We start from the raw sequence: 22,046 nt of genomic DNA, 5'->3' as shown, positions 1-22,046 counted from the left end.
AGATAAACTCATTTAACTACATTTCTAAAGTAATGTGATTATAGCATTTAAACGTCTCCGGAGACCCTTTTTTTAATTTTTTTATTATAACTTGAATAAAGCATGCTTAATGGAAAATGTTTGTCTTAAATAGATGTTAAGATAAGTCAGGATTGTTTCTTTTCATAATAATAATGAAAACAATGCAAAACCACAATGAAGGTTAGTATTGAATTCAGTCCCGACCCGGAGACACACACATGTTTCAGAGAAGTCGTATTAAAACTCAAACTGCATCCATCAGCAGCCACAAATATAATCTCTTCATGTCGTGAGAGGAAAAAAAATCCTAGAACTGAAAAAAAATTGCATTTATTCAGTTCATCATGAGTGTGCGATTTAACAATCGTTGACTACACCCATTGAATTTGTTTTCTCAACTTTGGTTAACTGAACTCATTTGTATATTTATTTATTTATAATCACAATTTAGATTATTTATTACTTATGATTCTGAACCCACAGTTTTAAGGCCGAAGTTTTCCAAACAAGTAACAACAATGCATATACACTCACCTAAAGGATTATTAGGAACACCATACTAATACTGTGTTTGACCCCCTTTCGCCTTCAGAACTGCCTTAATTCTATGTGGCATTCATTCAACAAGGTGCTGAAAGCATTCTTTAGAAATGTTGGCCCAAATTGATAGGATAGCATCTTGCAGTTGATGGAGATTTGTGGGATGCACATCCAGGGCACGAAGCTCCCGTTCCACCACATCCCAAAGATGCTCTATTGGGTTGAGATCTGGTGACTGTGGGGGCCATTTTAGTACAGTGAACTCATTGTCATGTTCAAGAAACCAATTAGAAATGATTCGAGCTTTGTGACATGGTGCATTATCCTGCTGGAAGTAGCCATCAGAGGATGGATACATGGTGGCCATAAAGGGATGGACATGGTCAGAAACAATGCTCAGGTAGGCCGTGGCATTTAAACGATGCCCAATTGGCACTAAGGGGCCTAAAGTGTGCCAAGAAAACATCCCCACACCATTACTCCACCACCAGCCTGCACAGTGGTAACAAGGCATGATGGATCCATGTTCTCATTCTGTTTACGCCAAATTCTGACTCTACCATCTGAATGTCTCAACAGAAATCGAGACTCATCAGACCAGGCAACATTTTTCCAGTCTTTAACTGTCCAATTTTGGTGAGCTCTTGCAAATTGTAGCCTCTTGTTCCTATTTGTAGTGGAGATGAGTGGTACCCGGTGGGGTCTTCTGCTGTTGTAGCCCATCCGCCTCAAGGTTGTGCGTGTTGTGGCTTCACAAATGCTTTGCTGCATACCTCGGTTGTAACGAGTGGTTATTTCAGTCAAAGTTGCTCTTCTATCAGCTTGAATCAGTCGGCCCATTCTCCTCTGACAACCATGCCACGCTCAAAATTGCTTAAATCACCTTTCTTTCCCATTCTGACATTCAGTTTGGAGTTCAGGAGATTGTCTTGACCAGGACCACACCCCTAAATGCATTGAAGCAACTGCCATGTGATTGGTTGACTAGATAATTGCATTAATGAGAAATTGAACAGGTGTTCGTAATAATCCTTTAGGTGAGTGTAAACGTATGCATTATTTCACATTTGCAACCAAATTGCTTCCAAATCTCGACAACAAACTATTGTCACATGCAGAAGAGATAAAAAAAAGGAAAAGTTTCAACATAACCAAATCAAACATGAGTTTTGTGCAAGATTGTGCAACAACATGCTCGATAGAGAAGACATAAGAAAATAAAGACATTTGAGAGACCAATTTAGATCAAGTGAATACAACAGACTAGATAGTGTAATATAAACTTGGTTAAAATGTTGACTTGAATTTCAAGATAAAACGTTCCCGTATGTCTTGATCTTAATCTTAAATCTAAACAGAAAGCACAGATCCAGTTATTGATCCTTAAAACCTCAAATGCTTTGGTGACTAACCAAACCAAACATCTGTACCTGCACTGGCGGTTCATCTAATTTTCCAGAAGAGAAAGAGAGTTGCAGCCGGTGATGAAAAGCAACCGTCTGACATTCAACATCCGGCTGCAGCCCGGAGACGATAAAAGGCAGTTTTTTTAATGAATTTTCTGAAGTGAAATTCAAGTCAGGATCAAAAAGCACAGCGAGGATAGTGGCTCGGGGCTCAACTAGCAGCGCCAGTCTTCTTCTTCTTCTTCTTCTTCTTCTTCTTCTTCTTCTTCTTCTTCTTCTTCTTCTTCTTCTTCTTCTTCTTCTTCTTCTTCTTCTTCCTCCTCCTATTCCTCCTCCAGCTGGTGCAAAGCTTCCGTCCCCGGGCTTTTGCTCCGGTAATCAACCTCAAAGACTTTTAACATTGGAACAAAATCAGCAATCAATCAGCAAACCACACTGATATTCATCAATTGAATAATTACTTCATATGAAGTGTTTTAACTTTATAATTGTATCCACTCTGAGTGATTTGTGCAATGGGTGAAGTTAAAGTTGTTTTAATTGACATTTATAAATAAAAAAATAACATCCTTCTCCCGAGTGTTGTGATCAATAACTAATAAACTAAAGAAGCTTTTGTGCACCTGGACAGCTGGAGGAAGTATTTTTTTTGTTTTCCAAGAGTCAAAGTCGACAACTTTCCTGAAGAAGTGAAAGGTTTCCTCTGTGGTGTCCTTATCAGTGAGCTGTCAGATGTCTGAGATGTGAACCCATAATCTCACTTCATGAGTTTGTTCGCTTCAGGCAGTGTGTTGATGTGCGGTAATATTTATGCATGTCATTTTGACTTTGAGTACATTTGACTTTCTTTTTTATTTTCACGGCTAATTTCCCAAACTTTCATTGAAGTTATACGTCAAAATGTTGCTGCTTTAAAAAAATTCTGCTCACAGAATCATAAAAAATGAATAAAACAGGGCTTTTCCATATCTGATCCTGGCTTTCGGTGTGATCATCTCCTAAACTAGGCGCAGGTGGAATCTACATGAGATGAACCACAGCCCCTACCTGCCAGGTAGCACACATGGAAGTCGTGAAATGTAATTTGCTCGGCTGCTCCCCGCCTGTGTCTCGGGGCCTTTTCATACAGTAGAAGGCACAAGGCACACGGAGATACCACACCACCTTTTACCTCCTTTGATGTTGGCGAGGCACCTGAGGTGTTGATTACAGGGTCCTGTATTCAGTACACACACCGGTGCCGGGTGCAGCCAGGCGGGGAGCGGCACGAGGCTCGGCGTGGCAGTTTGATAGTTTGTGGTAAAAGTGCTGGCAGGACCACAGCTTCATATTGTATCATAACACATGCTATACCTTTAATATCGCCTTCACTCGGGAGTCGGGACTCATTTGGAGCATTGTGTGTCTGCTCGTGAACATTTTTATCCAAAGGGCCTTGAACAACCACGGGTAGTTCCCAGGCCCCGCCCCCCCCCCCATAGCAGAGCTCTGTCATTACTTCACCGGGGGTTTTGTCGTTAAAGGTGCCATCTTTAAAGGTGACTACAAAGCCACAAACTGTCAGCGGTTCATTTTAACTCGACTTAACTTACATTTAGTCGAGAACTGAGGCTGTGAAGTCGAGATGAAAGAAATTCTACATATATGTTTGGTGATTTTATGATGTTTTCTTATTTTAGTAAAGTGTTAAGTTGTGTTGATATTTAATTGGTAGGGTACAGATCCTGTCCAGGTGTGCGATTGAATGAATACAACCCAAAATTGGCTAACTCCCCCCCGTCTAGACACTAACATGCAGTAAGGCGTCGTCAAACTTCCTGAAAACTTAATTTAAGCTAAAAAACAAGCACCCATGTTTGAAGGCATGTTTGAAGGCCAATCACAAAATTAAACCCACCAAGCTTTCTGTGTGTATACTGGTCGTTCAGTTAGCTGTTAGCTGTTAACTGTTATCTGTTATCTGGTATCTGGTATCTGTTAGCTGCCAAAACACACCGTCCAAATATACTAAAAGTGAGCAAACTGTGATATTTTTTATTTGGAAGAATATAAAATAGCATGACCAAAGTCCTTCATACATCAACTTTAATACTACAACAGTTATTTTGATAAAATTAGCTTTTAATTAATTAAGGTGAATTGTTTTAGAGCATGATTTTGTTCAAGTTATTGAATATTTATTATGACAAAATGTGACCATAATCTTTATTATAATAATAAAATAATTAATCAAAAGCACATTTTTCAAAATGTTTTATAATTGTCACATTATAACCAGGGAGTCATATGACCCGCGGATTAATTACGCGGTTTAACCACCGGAAAAAGGTTTTACTGCTGATTGTCTTTGAACAATTTCAGTAAAACAAGATGCGATCGTTGAGTTAGGTTATGATGCGTTCAAGCTCCCGTCAGTAAAACAATTTGTCTTGGACGACAGTCAATTATGACTTTATGCTGATGTGTTCAAATGTAATCTGATAAAAAAAATAATGTGTGTGACAAACTTGAATAAATCATAAATAAACATTGTGCAGAATGTGAGATTAGCACGCGGACAGACACAAAAGTGCGCGCTCACTTATACGGACACGCATGATCCTCCTATAGCGGAGATAATAGGAACAATAATAGAATGATCTATGAGTGCATGTTGCACCACACTGAAACGCTGTGGGTTTAGAGCCACCGTGTGTAGCACACAAAAGACAATCAGTGCACTGAGCTCTGTTGGGCAACGCTGCGACATCACCTCTGTTTCCACAGAGCGAGGCGGCAGGTGTCACGGCAGCCATTATCAGCTCATCTTTGTGTCGAGGCGGATACCCAGAAAACGGCTGCTAACCAGCCGACACTACGTTTCCTTGGACGCCACGAATGAGAGATAGAGATCGCTACATCTGTTGCATACAACGAGCGCTTCCTCAGACACACACACACACGGTGAGAGTGAGTCCCCCAGAGAGCAGCGCTCCGACCACAGTTGGGCTTTGACATTTTCTCATGGCTATAATCTGTTTCTACCAAAGTTCAGACAGGAAGGACGGCGTCTCTCTCTTTCCTCAGTCACGTCGGCCGCTCGTCAACAGACACGAACAACGGCAGGCAAACAAACACGTGAATGTTTACGTCGCATCAAGTCAAAAACCCGCAAACGGCTTTTTTGCCACTTTTTAAAGGGCGAACCTTTTGGAATTGAGCAACCACCTGACTTTAGGCCTCGTGGGAGAGAACAAAGCCTGCCCCCACGATGATCCCTGACCAATGAGAAGAGGAGGAAACACAGATAAAGCCAACAGATCGTTATTGTTCAGGCGACCACACGTTCGCTTTGTTTCTGTTCCTAGACATGGTTATTTATGCATAGAGGGATCATTATAATCAGCTGTCATGCTTTGTTTTGATAAATACAAATTACAATATAAACGATGAAGAAATATGTGTGTGTGTGTGTGTGTGTGTGTGTGTGTGTGTGTGTGTGTGTGTGTGTGTGTGTGTGTGTGTGTGTGTGCTCTGATTAATCTAATCCTTTTATGTAAAAGCATTTGTTCAATCTCACAACTTTCAATGTAAAATGTAATAAGTTTACTTTTTTTTTTAAGTCAGGAAACCAATTGCCTCAACATTTCTAAGTAAAGTAGCTCAATCATTTTATGTTCTTAAAGCTGAAAATAACTGAGTTCGGGCAACTTATGTAATTGCAATAAAGTATAGTTAACTCTAAATTATTGATTAGGTTAACTATCGAATGTAAATTCAGACAACTTAAGGATCTAAGTGAAATTAACTTAAAATCATTAATTATGTTGACAATAAATAGTCAATTCACACAACTTAAAGATCTGAGTTATATTAATTAAGCAGTACTAATAAGAAAATATATTTCCTAGCATTCACATTACTAGGAAATAATCAGGAGCGACACAAATCTCTTGATGAAAACCAAACAGCTTTTTGCAGTTTTCATGTTGATACCTTTGGATCGAGACCCAACGACGGACCGAGTGATTTTATGTGATCTGTTTTGGAGCCGCCATCCCCTCTTTTCACCGCCCAGCTTCATGGCAGCAGGAGCCCCTTCCAAAATGTGAGGGAGTGGAAACTTTTACCATTAAAAAAAACGTTTGTGCTGAATGTTGCATTTGATGAAGGTTTTGGACCATTTGAACACAGGAGTGTCAAGTGATTTATTAACAGACCAGACGGGTCGTGGACTCCCGCTCTGGGAGGGAAAGAAGCCACTGACTCATACGAGAGGCTTTGGGATGGAAGGATGGAAGGGTGGAAGGGTGGAAGGAGAGGTAGAGGAGTTTGGACCCTGAGTGAACCGCTGAATTAAAAAAGAAGAAAAAAAGAAAGAGAGATGACATACTGCCTCATTTATCCACATGCTGCATATTACAGCATCTGTTTACAATTTATCTTATTCATCCAAGTTTTTTCTTTGGTGATGCTCTGCTCCGGGTTGATTAACATTTTTTTTTCTGTCGTGTTTGTTGTCTTCTGGTTTGATTGGCACTCAGCGACGGCCGTTTGAAGTGAGCAAACACAGCGTCGGCTTTGAAGCTCGGGGGATGAAAGCAGGAGCATCCAGATACGACTGGAGGACAATCTAGGAATGAATTTTGGCGGCCGGCGGGCGACAAACACGTTACTGGTGGTTGATTAAATGTTACTTGAGATTCAGCGATGCAGGGACATAAAAAAAAAAAAGGAAACTTCTAAATACACATCAGGAAATAAGTTAAATATGTTTGTTTAATGGCAACAAGATGTCAGCAGAGGAGGAGAGTCTCTTCCCGCCCGTCATGAGACAGATCATTTTATTTATGAGCCGGGATGTTTACAATTGGGACGATGATTAATGTAATTAATTACTGCTTCCTATCATGGCTGCCCTCAGCGTATATATCTTGAAAACATTAGATTCTCCAAAAACAATATTGTATCAAAATAGGAGAACAAAAATGCAGTCCAATGAGAAAACTAAAAAAAACAACTAAAAAGAAGTTTGAAATAAAGCCAGCCGGCACTGTTTGAAGAAGTAACACTTAAGCTCTTAAGAAGCAGATCTTGTCGTCGAAGGTAAACGTAACTCAGGAAAAGTCAATAGCTCAGTAACAGGAGAAATGTACTAATCCGTATTTAATATTCAATGTACTTAAAAAAATAAATAAAGACATGTTCAATATAAAATCCTCCCGGCAAAAGAAGAAAAAAAATGTTTGGCTTTGACTTTTCTCTCCATGTTAATCTTAGAAAGTTAATGTTTTGCATGTTAATCCTCTTCCAGAAAGAATGTAAATGTTTCTGAGCAGAATGTGTTGCTCTGAAACGAGATCGATTGGAAACACTCAGTAGTGCAAACAAACAAACAAACAAACAAACACACACACACACACACACACACACACACACACACACACACACACACAAGCAAAATATATAAAGATATATACTTTACAAAAACTTTGCAGTGGCCTCAGTATACAGGGAAAATGTGTGAATGACGATATATATATACCTATCTAAATATGTTATACTGTATCAGAATCAGAATCAGAAACCGTTTATTTGCCAGGAATGTTTACACAAACAAGGATTTTTTCTAGGCGGAAGGTGCATACATTAGACAACAATCAACGACAACAACAGTACAATGGGTATTAAATTAAGATAAAGATAAAGTGCTCAGACAAACAGATAACATTAATGTAAAGTGACATGTGTGTTCAAAAGTGTGCAGGGGAGTGACCGGTAAGAAGAAGGAAAAGAAAGAAAAGAAAGAAAGAAAGAAAGAAAAATAGTCCTGGGGGTGACAGGGTCAGTCAGTGGGGGACCCGGGCTCTGTTGATGAGCCCCACTGCCGACGGGAAAACAGTGTTGGTGTGGCGTGAGGTCTTGGTCCTGATGGACCTCAACCTCCTGCCAGATGGAAGGGACTCAAACAGTTTGTGTCCAGGGTGAGAGGGGTCAGCTACAATCTTCCTAGCTCGCTTCAGAGTCCTTGAAGCGAACAACGGCAGATTGCAGCTAATCACCCTCTCAGCAGAGTGGATGATGCGTTGCAGCCTACCCTTGTCCTTGGTAGTGGCTGCAGCATGCCAGACGGTGATGGAGGAGCAGAGGATGGACTCAATGATGGCAGTGTATAAGTGCACCATCATTTTCTTTGGCAGGTTGAATTTCTTCAGCTGCCTCAGGAAGAACATCCTCTGCTGGGCCTTCTTAGTGATGGAGCTGATGTTCAGCTCCCACTTGAGGTCCTGGGTTAGGATGGAGCCCAGGAAGCGGAAGGACTCCACAGCGTCGTCGATGGTCTGTTGCTGGCTGATGGGCAACATGTTTTGTTGCGGTATCATTTTGAGCTTTTCCGATACACTGAATGATTAAATGTTCATTTTTCTTTTTCTTTAATTCTCCAATTTCTTAAAATAAATAAAAAAATAGTTTTTCTTTGCTCATGAAAAGTGTGTGTTTTTAAAGGTACAAGGTTTTCACATAACCTTCTTTGTTAAAATGTTTGCAAACTAGCTCCACCCACACATCTACAACAAAGAGGGTAAAAAGTTAAAGGATGACGTTTTTGTTTTGTAGCTGTAACAGTTAATAAATGGCACTGTGGATACGGGGTTGAATATAAACGTGAATCTAGTCTGCAGCATCTCACACACTCGAGGGAGTTGTTTCCCCCACAGTTGCCCACACTGCCACCTAGTGGCCAAAACTAGGCACAGCGCTGGATCACGACCTCTCACTCTTAGCTCTGCAGGATCTCCTCTTTGTTTACTTGTTTCAGAAGATAGAAATGGTGCTGCAGAGGCTTTCACTCTAGCATGATGTCCTGCACACATCACTGCATGTCTAGTTCTTACTAGGAGCAAACATGAGATGTCAGAGATGAGCATACATAGATGGATAGATGGATAGATAGATGGATAGATAGATAGATAGATAGATAGATAGATAGATAGATAGATAGATAGATAGATAGATAGATAGATAGATAGATAGATAGATACTTGATTTATCTCCAAGAGGAAGTTAATTTGTCACAGTAGCAAGCAACTTACATAGAAGACACAAAAAATACACAAAAAATATAAGGAATGCAAAATACTCAATATATACAACAAAACAGTAGAGTGTATTAATTTAGGAAATTAAACAATGAAGAAAGTGCAAAATATGTAAGTATGTATAAGTATGTGCAGTGCATATGAAGAGTATATAAGTGTATATAAGTACAGTGACTAACTAGACAACAAAAGCGGTGCTAGGGCTGTTGATGTTGATGTTGAGTCAAATGACAGAGGATCTGGCCAGAGGTGATGGCAGGAATGTTCTCCGTATCGGTCCTTGTGACAGCAGAGCTGATGTGTCTGTTGGAGAATGATATGACATAAGAAATTACGTGAAATAAGAAATTACATGAAATAAGAAGTGAAGAAAGAACTATGTTTTGGGGTGAAAGAGGTGCAGCTGTGAGCCCGTTGCAGAGGAAGTGCCTGAAGGTTTTGGCAGCGTTGCCTTTGCTCAACCACACCGCCGCGTTTCTGAGAAATCCTGCACACAAAGTTACACAGAACGTCTCACGGCCATCACTCTGCAGCGAGTCAAAGTTTCTTTAAAGTTACTTTATTTGTGAATATATATGACTCTCCTGTACAATCTGATGTTTCTTTGAAAGAATGTGAGAGTAATGTAAAATAAACTGCATCCATAAAAAAACTAAAACATTTATTTAAATGTAATTCTGATGGAAATATTAAGATCTGGTGTTAAAGCAAATCTATATCAGTGTAAATATTTATATTGTGGTAATTGACAGAGCATTATCATATACATACAAATACATCAGAATGTGGCGGAAAAAAAAAGTGTAAGTACATGCGTAATATCAACTAAATTTACTTTAAGGTTGTTGTATTCATGTACATTTTAAAATGAAATCAGTGTCTCTCATTTTTAGTTTGTTTTGATGCAATAGATTATTACATGTTCAGTTTTCTTTTTCTTTAATTCCCCGATTTCTTAATCGGGGAAATAATATACATATAGCCTATTTTATTATTATTTATGTTATGTTATTATATATCATATTTCGTTTTACTATGCTATATTATAATATAGTATTGCTGTTGCATGGACTTGTCAGCAGTGTTTTCATGCTTTAAGCTGGTGGAGGTGAAACTATTTTATACTCTACTTACTCTACTTACTCCATACTTTTGGATTTAAAATGCAACAATAGCATCCCAATGTACATATTGAATACCTATACACTTTAAACTATTAGCCTGGGAATTAAACAGTATTTAAGTACATGTAATGGAGTAAAACATGTACACTATATGGAAAAACCTGAGTATAGAGCCTCCAGAAATGTGTTTGAATGAACAGCCTACTTGAAATCAGACAACATTTGTATTTCTTTATGAGATCACATTAGATGAGTTGCTATAACTGCAAACCCCCAAATCAAGTGAGTAAAACAATAGTTGAAAAAGCATCGTAGCAGTCTGATGAAATGACTTTCATCGTGACAGCAGAGGTCATATGACCTCATATCCTCCTGTCTTGTACAGATGTGACATAACGTCACAGCTGTTCCGGGACCGTTTGTATGAACCGCACGAGGCGGGAGGTTTGCGATGAAGGTGCGGTAAACTGAACTCTGGTCAGCTGTTAATGGGAGTTGTGTTTTTTTATCCCTGGGATGCTGCGGGAGGAGTTGCGTGCTAGATGGAGTAAACTGCGCATGCGTGAAGCTACAGCGCAGACACCAGAGAGAGAGAGAGAGAGAGAGAGAGGGAGCGAGAGAGAGAGCGAGAGAGAGAGAGAGAGAGAGAGAGAGAGAGAGAGAGAGAGAGAGAGAGAGAGAGAGAGAGAGAGAGAGGTGGTGTAAAAAAGCGAGATGATTCCTTTTTGCTATTTCCGTTTTCGGGTGTCACACAGCAGAGGATGAAAGGGAGACATTTAGTACTCCACCTATTTTCATTATTGTCGCTTAAATTAGAGCAAATAAATTATTTTCCTGCCAATAAATGTCTTTTGCATTTTAAAGTTGCAGCTGGTCGAGGTGGAAGGGATTTTTGATTTTGACCGTAGTTATTTTTCATAGGATTGGGCAGCCATAAAAACTTTTCATTCTTTATAAACTGATTATATATTTTGTTGAAGAAATAGCCTTCTGCAAACTAACTAAAGCTGTTAAATGTAGTGAGTAAAAAGTACAGTATTCCCTCTGAAACTAAGTGTTAAGTAGTATGATATATACATATATAAGCATATACATAAAGTACACTTGGTCATGTATATATATATATATATATATATATATATATATATATATATATATATATATATATATATATATATATATATATACAAAAACACATTACAATACTGAAATGCGTGAATCATCTTGTTGATTGATTTGAATGTTGTATCTTTGACGATGACGCCAGCGTGACCTGTACGTACGTGAGTGACGCCGCACAACCTCCCTCCTCTCTCCGCCCTTTGTGCAGTCGACAAGCCCCTTCTCCACCAGGACAGGACCACACATAGGTACGTTATGTTGATACGCAACACAGCTGAAGGTGTTTGTATTACTCCACTGTGCGTTCACCGCCATCAGCCGGAGAATTAGTATTATTATTACCCAGAATAAGTCGGATGAGAGGGACAGACAGACAGAGAGAGAGAGATGCTAGGCCTGATGCTTAGCTAGCTGCGGTTAGCTTGATGCTAACGTCTGTGCGGTCATTTGACAGAACAGCACTTATTTCAGCCGGCTAGAAGGACAAACGCTTAGCTAACTCACGGGTTTACCCTTTTGACACTTCCTGTCAAACCTGCTGTCACGTGAGGTCTCTGCAGACACATGCCCGCTGTCCACCTTGATAGCTAGCTTAATGCTAATCTGTGGTCAAGCCAGGAGGGCAGGGAGATGCTGCCTTCACTGCCTCCTGTAACCTCTGTGTCTCCGCTGTATTCACCCTTCATATAGAGAGAGGAGGCAGGTTGTAATGTTCACAAACGAGACTACCGATGCAGCTGAGGTGGTGCTGAAGGGCAGTGATGTAGCTTAAATGCTAGCCTCCTCATACTGTGGGATTTGTGCCCTCTGTCTTTTGCAAAGGCATATGGTGTGGTTGCTCCTTAAGTATGTAGATGTCCTCAACCTAGAGTCATTGAGGTTCAGCCCAGTACCCCTCAGGAACAAGCGCTGTTGGGGTCCTAGTCCAACGTCCTCTGCAGCCTCTGACATTTCTGCCTGTGGTCCACTTCCTGTCCAAGTGCTTCTTTTACGACCACCCATGATGAGCAGATTTCAGGGGGCTGGCTGAGAGATGGAGGGAGGGAGTGGGTCTAGAGTCGGACGTGGTCCTTGTTATGTGTCGTGTCAGAGCCGGTGTGTTGCACTGGCCTCAATTTGAGGAGGAAATCGTGGATGCAGAGAAACATCTGGGGCCCAAACGTGCACAGGGAGGCGACACAGTAAAGTCTTAGTCGTGTCACAAGTAACTGAAGATTGGAGAAAAGGGAGGATTCTCATAACAAAATAGATTTTGGTGATTGACAGGGTGACATTTTTTCTGTGCCTAATAATCATTTTGAGAAGCATTGATTGATTGTTCTCTGTTGTAATGATGAACCCCATTGCATCATACAGAAATCCCCAAACCTGTAGAACAGCTGCACTTCTTGGTATTTTAGAAATGTTAATTGAATTTGTATTCAACTGGTAAACTTTTGGAACTCCTGTTCCACCTGCTGTCAATATGCACATGTATGTAGCTGTTATGTCGTTGAAAAATATAACCCACATCTGTCCATGACACACAGTGACGAAATAGACATGTATTGCGTAACATATTTATTAAAAGGTATTAACGGCGTGTGTCAAAATGTGACACCTGCGTACAAGCTGGCCCTTTCATATCCACCGGTGACCTCCAGCGGGCCCGCCTTCCTCGTTCAGCAGCACTTCACATTTGATCCGTCAGTGTGGTTGCTGTGTCTATCCCTCTGCTGTGTGAAGTGGTTTCTGGCTGTCTGAAGCTGTAAAACAGACAGACAGACAGGATGTCATGTTTTCAGTAGTATCCTAGATCGTCCTCTTTATTTTTCTCTTCCCAGATAATGGCTGTACCTCCCACCTACATTGACCTTGGAAAGTCCGCCAGGGATGTTTTTACCAAGGGATATGGTAAGCACCAAGCAGCCGACCACGCTCGCTTTATCTCATCAACGCGCTCGGTAGTATATGGTCGAGGGGAAAGAATACCGCTAGGAGGCGGGGCCTACGATGATAACGATTGTATGATGTTTCTGAGATTCGCACATATTTTTTATAACGGTCCTCTTTGGATCATCATGAAACGCACCTCTGAAATAGAGAACTATACTTTCAGAATGCAGAAATTGGCCATTCTCATCTATCAAATGCATTATAAAGGAGAGATACATCTATGGATTAAGTCTAAGCAGCAGCAGCTTGTAGTATGTACACTTGTGCTTTAAAGGCTTGACAAACTATTACAACTATTTTTACAGTACCTGCGATGTGTAAAATCTCTGGAGTGCACATTTTCGGCTATAATTAATTAAGATAACAAATAATCCTTTATTAGTCTTTATTAGAAAGTGGGGAAATTGCAGAGTTACAGCAACAGGTAAAGTGTACACAAGAGACATATAGTAAAATAAAAACAAGTAATATAAATAAACAGTAATACAAAACAGTAAAGAATCCACAACAGCAGTATTTGTGTGTATATATATATATATATATATATATATATATATATATATATATATATATATATACACACACACACACACACACACACACACACACACACACACACACACACACACACACACACAGACAGAATAACAAGTATTTAAAAATGTATTTATATTTCACCAGTTAAAGTGATTAAACATGTGTTATTGTCAGATTGCAACACCAGGGTAAAATATTAAGCCATCTGGCACCATGAAGGAGACGGAGACTGTTGGTAGCCTTTAGTGTTGTGGCATAGTGTTACCTTGTTGCTGCTAATCTGTAAATAATGTAAAAATATAAAACGGGAGACTTTTTATCGCTTCATTTGAAGTTTCTGGATAGCAGTGGCCAGACTTTTGCTAGTTAGTGTAATCCCACATCATTCTTTATACTATCTTTTTTAATTATTTTGGTATCAGTCTTTACACTAGAAAAACAACGTATCTTTCGATACTGTGCTTGAAGTAGTCAAGGGTGTGTGTGTGTGTGCGTGCGTGTGTGTGCGTGCGTGCGTGCGTGTGTGTGTGTGTGTGTGTGTGTGTGTGTGTGTGTGTGTGTGTGTGTGTGTGTGTGCACACAGCTGTGCTCCATGGGTGACTGAATGATGTCTTGGGAATTCCCAGTTGTTGCCGCAGGCTGATTCATACGCACCGCGAGGGCTGGGCTATGGTAATTCCTCACCGTGGGGTTTTCACTGCAGGCTAGCGGCGTTCACACGAGAAAAAAAAAGTCCATTACCTTCACAGAAACGTCGCTGCTTTGGATGAGGATGGACGGGGATGGGGCTGAATTAGTTTGAGAGTTAGTGAGGCGGAAGCTGGGACATACGAGGCCAGAAAAATTACACAAACGTGGCGATCCCTGGGTCATGTGACGTGCAGTTAGTTAAATCAATGGATGGCTGTTATGCTGGTCGAGACCAGGACCGGGGCTCTCGGCTCAAGCCAGGATCTGTTGAACCAGTCTGCTAGCTGTTATTCATAACTGATGGCGCGAACGCTCTCACAGAATCTACGTCAAATCAATACCCATTCTCAGTCAGTGGCATATAAATAACTCGAAATGCCCTCTGGAGGCTGATAAATGGTTATTTCACAGACACCTATCAATGACTTGATTTACAGGGTTTTAAAATATCTTAAAGGATTCTTTAAATGTCTGTTAATAGGATTAGAATAACATTTTTGCAAAGTCAGGACTAATAATATTGGCTTTTAAAATAGTACTTGCTTTTTAGGTTTATTCGGTGCTTTCACTTCAATAATCAAATGTTTCAGAGAGAATCGCCCCGACGTCATTTTGATCTTGTATTTTTAATATCCTCCATTTCAGGCTTTGGGGTCATCAAGCTGGACTTGAAGACAAAGTCAGAGAATGGACTGGTAAGTCGTCGCCGGTCATTATCAGATTATGGGAGCTGCCGGTCCAGACTACAGCTGTCGTATCATCGCTTAAGAGGCCTCCGGCTGATAATTACCTGGCTGCTTATCTGATCTCCTAAACATTGCCGGGACACCTGAGTTTACTGATAGTCAAATGGATTTCTTCACCTTTTTTTAAATGTACCCTCAGGTTTTTTTTCCAGGGTGACATCAGCAACAAAATCGAATTATTCAATTTCATCAGCTGATTTAGTAGTAGAACTATTATTATTATTATTAGTAGTAGTAGATGTTTAATGCAGGCACAATGTTTATAGGACTACATCACTGTCTTTAATTCTAAATATTTAGCTCCAAGACCTCAACAATACGATGATTTTAACAGGTAATGCACCTGGCAGTCTGACTCTAATACCCCCAATATTGTCCTCTGCAGGAGTTCACCAGCACAGGCTCTGCCAACACCGAGACCAGCAAGGTCGCTGGATCCCTGGAGACCAAGTACAAGTGGGCGGAGCACGGACTGACCTTCACCGAGAAGTGGAACACCGACAACACCCTCGGGACCGAGATCACCATCGAAGACCAGGTTGGTGATGCACTGTTGGGGGTCAAGGAGATCTCAAATGTGTATTAAAATATTTATTCTGGGTTGTTTTAGGTAGTAATGTACAATTATTGCTAAAGTTGATCTGTTTAATCAAATTTAACCGTTATTTATCTTGATCTATATCTTGCTTGTCTATTCCACAGTTGGCTAAGGGGCTTAAGCTGACGTTTGATTCCTCCTTCTCGCCAAACACTGGGTAAGAAGAGCTCAATGAGAACCAAGAACCTTTCTTCATGCACTACTGGAGCTACCGTAAATGGGTTTAAACAATTCATTTAAAAAATGGATGTAACACAAACATATAAGCTACTTGGCTACTAGAAATACGTTGCATTTCGACTGCCAATTCAGCACTTTGTAGGTATTGTTTAATACAAACAAAATTCAGCCGACACACAGTAACCTAACATGCGTCTGTTTAAATCACTAGTGAGCTATTTGGTTCCCTAGTCCATCCCTACAGTGCTGTGCTGTGATTGATGTATTATCTGACAAGAGTGAGTGGATGAAATTGTCAAATGTTTCTCCTTTAGTGGCTGGCTAGTTAGTCGGCTGGCTAGTTAGTCAGCTAGCTAGCGTGCTAATTCCAACATGATTTTGTGATACACCTATTGCAGGAAAAATAGCCAAATAAAGTTATCCCTTGTCTGGGAAAGCAATGCGCTGGCCGCCACTCGTAAAAGTTAAAATGTTACATTATGCACATTTAGCGGCTGGCTAGTTAGCAAGCTAGCATGCAAGTTCCACCATATTTTCATGCTACACTAGTTACCGAAAATGAGCAAACTCAAGGCAACGGGTACTCGCCAATTACAGCCCAGTATGGCGGAACATTCAACGCTTGAGCTACAGTAGTTGCACAACTGCCTAATAGCTAACATTAGCTCGCTCGCTAAGTCACAATGCCAACATCCTCTTCTCTCCCCTCATTCCTGCCAGCAAGAAGAGCGGCAAGGTCAAGACGGGCTACAAGTGCGACCACATCAACCTCGGCTGCGACGTCAACTATGACATCAACGGCACAGCCGTCCATGGCGCCGGCGTGGTGGGCTACGAGGGCTGGCTGGCCGGCTACCAGATGACCTTCGAGGCCGGAAGGAACCGGATTACCCAGAGCAACTTCGCGGTCGGATTCAAGACGGACGAGTTTCAGCTCCATACGAACGTGTAAGACGACATAAAGCTACAGATGGCTTTTCGTTGTACCACATACACACAATGCATTTCTAATGTGCTGTTGAATGACAATGGGGCTTCAAATGTGGTGCAGTTGAAGCTAATTTACAGCATGGGAATGTGTCTGAAAATGCACCTAGACACACCTTTTTAAATCCATCGTGAAATGCATGTTTTTAGAGCTTAAACTCTTTATAGAGCTATACGTTCTGATATTGGTTTCTGGTTTCTGTCCTGTCAGGTACTTTAACTTAAGTCATGGGCTTAAAGTTTTAGCTGTAAGTGAAACTACTGATTCCAGACGCCTGACCTCGACTGGACAGTAGAAGTCGTTGGTGTTTTTCCTGTCCTTGTCTGGGTGACTAACCTATCGCTCATTTGGCTGCATGCCTGGTGCACCCAAAGTTATTTTTACCCTCAGGTGATGGGATTTACTGTATTGCAAGTGAGGCGGAGGGAGGGAGTGGTTGGCAGGCGAGAGAGACTGGGTACAGGGTTAGTCCTGTTTACTGCTGTGCCCCCCCGGCCGAGCCCATCTGTCTCAGTCTGCAGCTGACGTGGTTATGTGAGGCCAGACGAAGTATAACATGGGCCTGTACGTCACCGACGAGCTCTTTACCAGACGTGCACATAAAAACAAGTCGGGCATTCTTTATTCACGGAACACAAAACCATAACTTATTCGTTCGAGGGGGGAACAAAATATCTCCCGAAGGTTTTTACATATAGTCACCTTTTTTCCCTTCAGAAACGACGGCACTGAGTTCGGTGGCTCCATCTACCAGAAGGTGAACGACCAGCTGGAGACGGCCGTCAACCTGGCCTGGACCGCCGGAAACAGCAACACCCGCTTTGGCATCGCTGCCAAGTATCAGATTGATCCCGACGCATCCTTCTCTGTGAGTAGTGAGTAGTAGTGAGTAGTAGTGAGTAGTAGTGAGTAGTAGGGAGGAGAAGGGAGGAGAAGGGAGGAGGAGGAGGGAGGAGGAGGGAGGAGGAGGGAGGGAGGGAGGGAGGAGGAGGGAGGGAGGGAGGGAGGGAGGAGGAGGAGGAGGAGGGAGGAGGAAGGGGCGGAGGGAGGATGGAGGAGGGAGGAGGGAGGAGGAGGGAGGAGGAGAAGGAGGAGGAGAAGGAGGAGAAGGGAGGAGGGAGAGGAGGGAGGAGGAGGGAGGAGGAGGAGGAGGAGGGAGGAGGAAGAGGAGGAGGATTGTTTAACCTCTTGCCCACCACAAGGACAACATAGTGCATGCATGTCCCGCCTGTAGCTGAGAGGTTATGGATGCATATCCATGTTGTGAATACATTTAATTTATTTGGGCCTGAGAGAAGCCTCATCGATGCCAAGACAAAGAATCGATCACATTAGTCCTTAAAACCTTTTTAGCCCCGCGGCGCCCATTATCGGACAAGGAAAGAGGAATAGAAGTCAAGTGATGTTTCCTAAAGGATCTCCGGAACCACAACGTTGATTAACTTCATTTAAATTGTTGAAATACAGTAAAGCCTTGTGGGAAGAGTTCTATCCGACCAGAAAAAAATTAATTTACCGTTAAGTTTATGCAATTACATAAACCCTGTAACCTCGCTGTCACTTTCGTGTGCGGCCGCAACGTTTCATTAGATCGTTAATAAGTACACTTTACAAAGTCGTATTTTAAAAAAAACATCTCTTTGTAACCCTACGAGCTTGTAGGAGTCTAATCCTAGTCTAGTATATTAGAACCTGAAAAATCCAAATGTGGCCGGACTGTATTCTTTTTCTACTCGCTTCGACTTTTTCCACTCTGGAGGCTTCCGTGATCGTGGGAGGTTTCTTAAAACTCATCACACGTCTTAACCCTCGTGTTGTCTTGGGGTCAAAATGACCCATCAACACATATACACTCGTACACGGGTCATTTTGACCCCCAAGACAACACAAGGGTTAAGCGGAAATTTATGCAAAGAATAATACCCAGCATGCCCCAAACCAATGGTGTTTTGGCATAAAGGTTATAACTTTTACATTTTTTTAACCGAACGACACAGTTTTTTGACAGAACCTTCTTTGTAACACACCAAGGCTTTGTTTTATTGTACTTTTTCTTGCAGATTCCGATTCTTTAGGTCATTATCTTTACAAAGAGGTGTCTTACAACTCTGTTGGTTGTTGTTTAGGCCTTGAAGCATGCATCTGGAAAAACCCGGGGATGGCTCAAGAAGGCATTTTTGGGAAATCTTGCTCATATCATGCTGGATGTTCGGAGTTATGATCAAAATATGTTCTAAATGTTTTTTGTTTTTTTAAATATAATTTCTTTTCACAAAAATATAAAAAAAAAATTTAAATTATATTTAAAAAAACAATATAAAATAACACAAGTATTAGAACTCATTTGGGATTCATACAACTACTTGAACAGATTCACTAAGGCAGGTAGAAGCTTCTAGGGGGGGACTCGGGGCTCAAAAGGTTGAAACCCCCTCACAGCAGAGCCAATTAGTGTGAGTGCTTGTGTGTTAGTTTTATTACACGTTTTCCACATGTTAATAATGCGTCTAACATGCCTCTCTGATGTGGGACTGTTTTTAGAGTTAGCACCTTTTTGGGGGGTTTAGATTTAGTTAACATTTAGCTCTTTAGCGCTTGTTCTGTGTGTGATCTTCATCTTTGGTTCTTACACAGGCCAAGGTGAACAACTCCAGCCTCGTGGGCCTCGGCTACACTCAGACTCTGAAGCCAGGTGAGATGGGTCAAAACACGGACCACAATATTTCAACATTCATCTATTTATTAAGATAACAATATGAACCAGAAAATAGCACTTAAAATAAAAAGTCAAAATCTGAGCAGTGGATTAAGATGTGTATGTGGATTATATAATTTAAGTTTTATATCCAAAGTAAATGTGAGACGGACTATTATCATATCATTGCTACCTTGCAGAGTTCGTTTTATGTCCACTAAATTGGTCTGTGCATGGCTGGACCCGGTGTGTTTGTGTCCGCAGGCATCAAGCTGACGCTCTCCGCTCTCCTTGATGGCAAGAACATCAACGCCGGCGGCCACAAGCTCGGCCTTGGCCTCGAGTTCCAGGCGTAAGAGGGCGAGGGCGACGCCGCCTCCAGTCCTTCCCCGACACACGCGCATTCCCCAACCAAAAAGTTCCAAATCCTTAATTGATTAGCTAGCCCTCACAACACCTCCCCCCACCCGTGTCCCCTAGACATGCTACAGCTGGAGCCGAGACAGAATGCAGGTCAACTTGTTGCGCCACCACTTTTTCAGAAGGACCACTTTAAGGGAACAAATAATATTTTGAAACTAAAGCGCTGAGTTCTGAACAAAACTACAACTGGTTTAACAGAAAGGTTTTATCTTGAATTGTGTCGCGAGAGGAACAGAAGAAAAAAACGAAATAGCAATCATGTCGGCCTCACTATTTGTCATCTCACTACAGTCGTACACAATGCTTTAATTTTGAGAGCCTCTGCTTTTCCAATGCGGATCAAAGGGAAAGGGCAGTTAGTGTGGAGTTGTGTAGTTGCACCACCAGGTGGTGCTGTTGCAAAGCACTGTTAAAGCACTCCTTCGCTCAACAGCTCTCACTTCTGCACTGGGGAGCTGTCTGTCTGTGTTGATATATATTATGCAGTGGGAAGGGTTAGTTGTCCCTGAAGTTAGTAGCTGTCATTAGCTCAAAGAGACACTACACCCCAATGTGGACATTCTGTGTTTTTTCGTCTCACTTTTGTTTTTGTGTGTGTCTGTTGTGCGGAAAAAAAATAAGTCTTTTGTTACATATAGTAAAACAAATAATTTTATTGACAGTCTTGCATAGTTTATTCCACCAGTCTTACAATACCTGTCAGCTCTTCCTGGTGGAGCGGAGGAAGGGAGACCATCGTGCACACAGTTACACTCCTCTGGATGAGAGTTACAGCACTTCTTTAATTATGGGACGAGGAAATGATAAATACAGTGGACGGGAAATGATAGTCTTCCACGACTGGTTACGGGAATCATGCTTAGTGTATTCGACAGTATTGTCAATCCCTGAATTAAATAAAGAAAACATCTTGAACCAGTTTGATTGTTTTTGCTCTTTTTGTCACAATTAATTATTAATTTATCATTCAATTAATATTTGAACAAATATGTCATGGCTGGCCATTTACGACAGTTGAAGATAATTTAGAAAGCAGATTACATGGTCAGACTTTGTCAGATTTCGATTGTCTCTCGCCTCATGGTTTATTTTTTATTCACAATAATGTTTTTACATTTTTATCACTTAAATCCGTTTGTCTATAAAATCTCAGGAAATAGTGAAAAGGGCACAACACATTTATCCAGTTTTAAAAAATCTAAAGATTTACAACTACATGATATAAAACCGGCAAAAAATCTTCCCGATTTTATATCTTTTACATTTTTTTCTTGCTAAATTAAATCGATTAGTTGATCGAATGTGATTTAAAAACCTACACGCACTTTCAACATGTTTGAAGATGTTTAAGAATATGTAGTTGTGATCCCTGTTTCTGTTTGTTTTGATTGTGGCATATTTGGTGTTAACTGGCGTTAATATTCTGTGATTATTTCACATCCAGATGCATAATCCACAACAGACTGTACAATATACATACAAAGAGTACAAAGGCAGTTTAAACAGTTGAAGATGTCCACCAGTGGGATTAAGTGAGCTTGCCAATAACCATTAATAAATCAGGTCAGGCACCCAAGTTAATATATCTCTCTCCGTCTTAAATGGCGACGACCTGTATCGGCAGCTTGAAGGCAGATTTATAGGTTTCACATCGCCCATTTTAATACATTTTACAGCAAGCAAAGGTGTAAGTAATCACATTAACTAGGGCCCTGTTGTATTTAGTCACAGCCGTTGCAGAGCCAGCATGCACAGTACCATGGCCTCACTCAATGTGAATGATCACACACCTGTTTCCCCTACAACTAATACATTTAGCCAAAAATATTGATCGATTTTTGTTATTATTGTTGACACCTCAAACAATGAGGAGCAATGTCAACAAAGCAATAATATACATTTTTGACGTCACGTCGACGTGACGGAGAACCACACACGTGTTCGCGCATGCGCACACATCCT

At 41.1% G+C, this 22,046-nt stretch overlaps 1 protein-coding gene across 1 annotated transcript; it reads left to right on the top strand.

Moving 5' to 3' along the window:
• Positions 1-11,481: 11,481 nt before the first annotated feature.
• vdac1 (voltage-dependent anion channel 1) lies at positions 11,482-20,997 on the top strand. The gene is made up of 9 exons (XM_079213924.1): positions 11,482-11,540; positions 13,116-13,185; positions 15,100-15,149; positions 15,586-15,738; positions 15,903-15,955; positions 16,699-16,926; positions 17,684-17,834; positions 19,601-19,658; positions 19,926-20,997. The coding sequence occupies exons 2-9, from the start codon at positions 13,119-13,121 to the stop codon at positions 20,015-20,017; spliced, it is 852 nt and encodes a 283-aa protein (XP_079070050.1). The 5' UTR covers positions 11,482-11,540; positions 13,116-13,118; the 3' UTR covers positions 20,018-20,997.
• Positions 20,998-22,046: the final 1,049 nt, after the last annotated feature.

This window comes from Taurulus bubalis (assembly GCF_910589615.1).
Source record: "Taurulus bubalis genome assembly, chromosome: 2".
In the NCBI taxonomy this organism is placed as follows: Eukaryota; Metazoa; Chordata; class Actinopteri; order Perciformes; family Cottidae; genus Taurulus; species Taurulus bubalis.
Note: the sequence above shows the minus strand (reverse complement) of the source record. Positions and strands in the feature narration are given on the sequence as shown.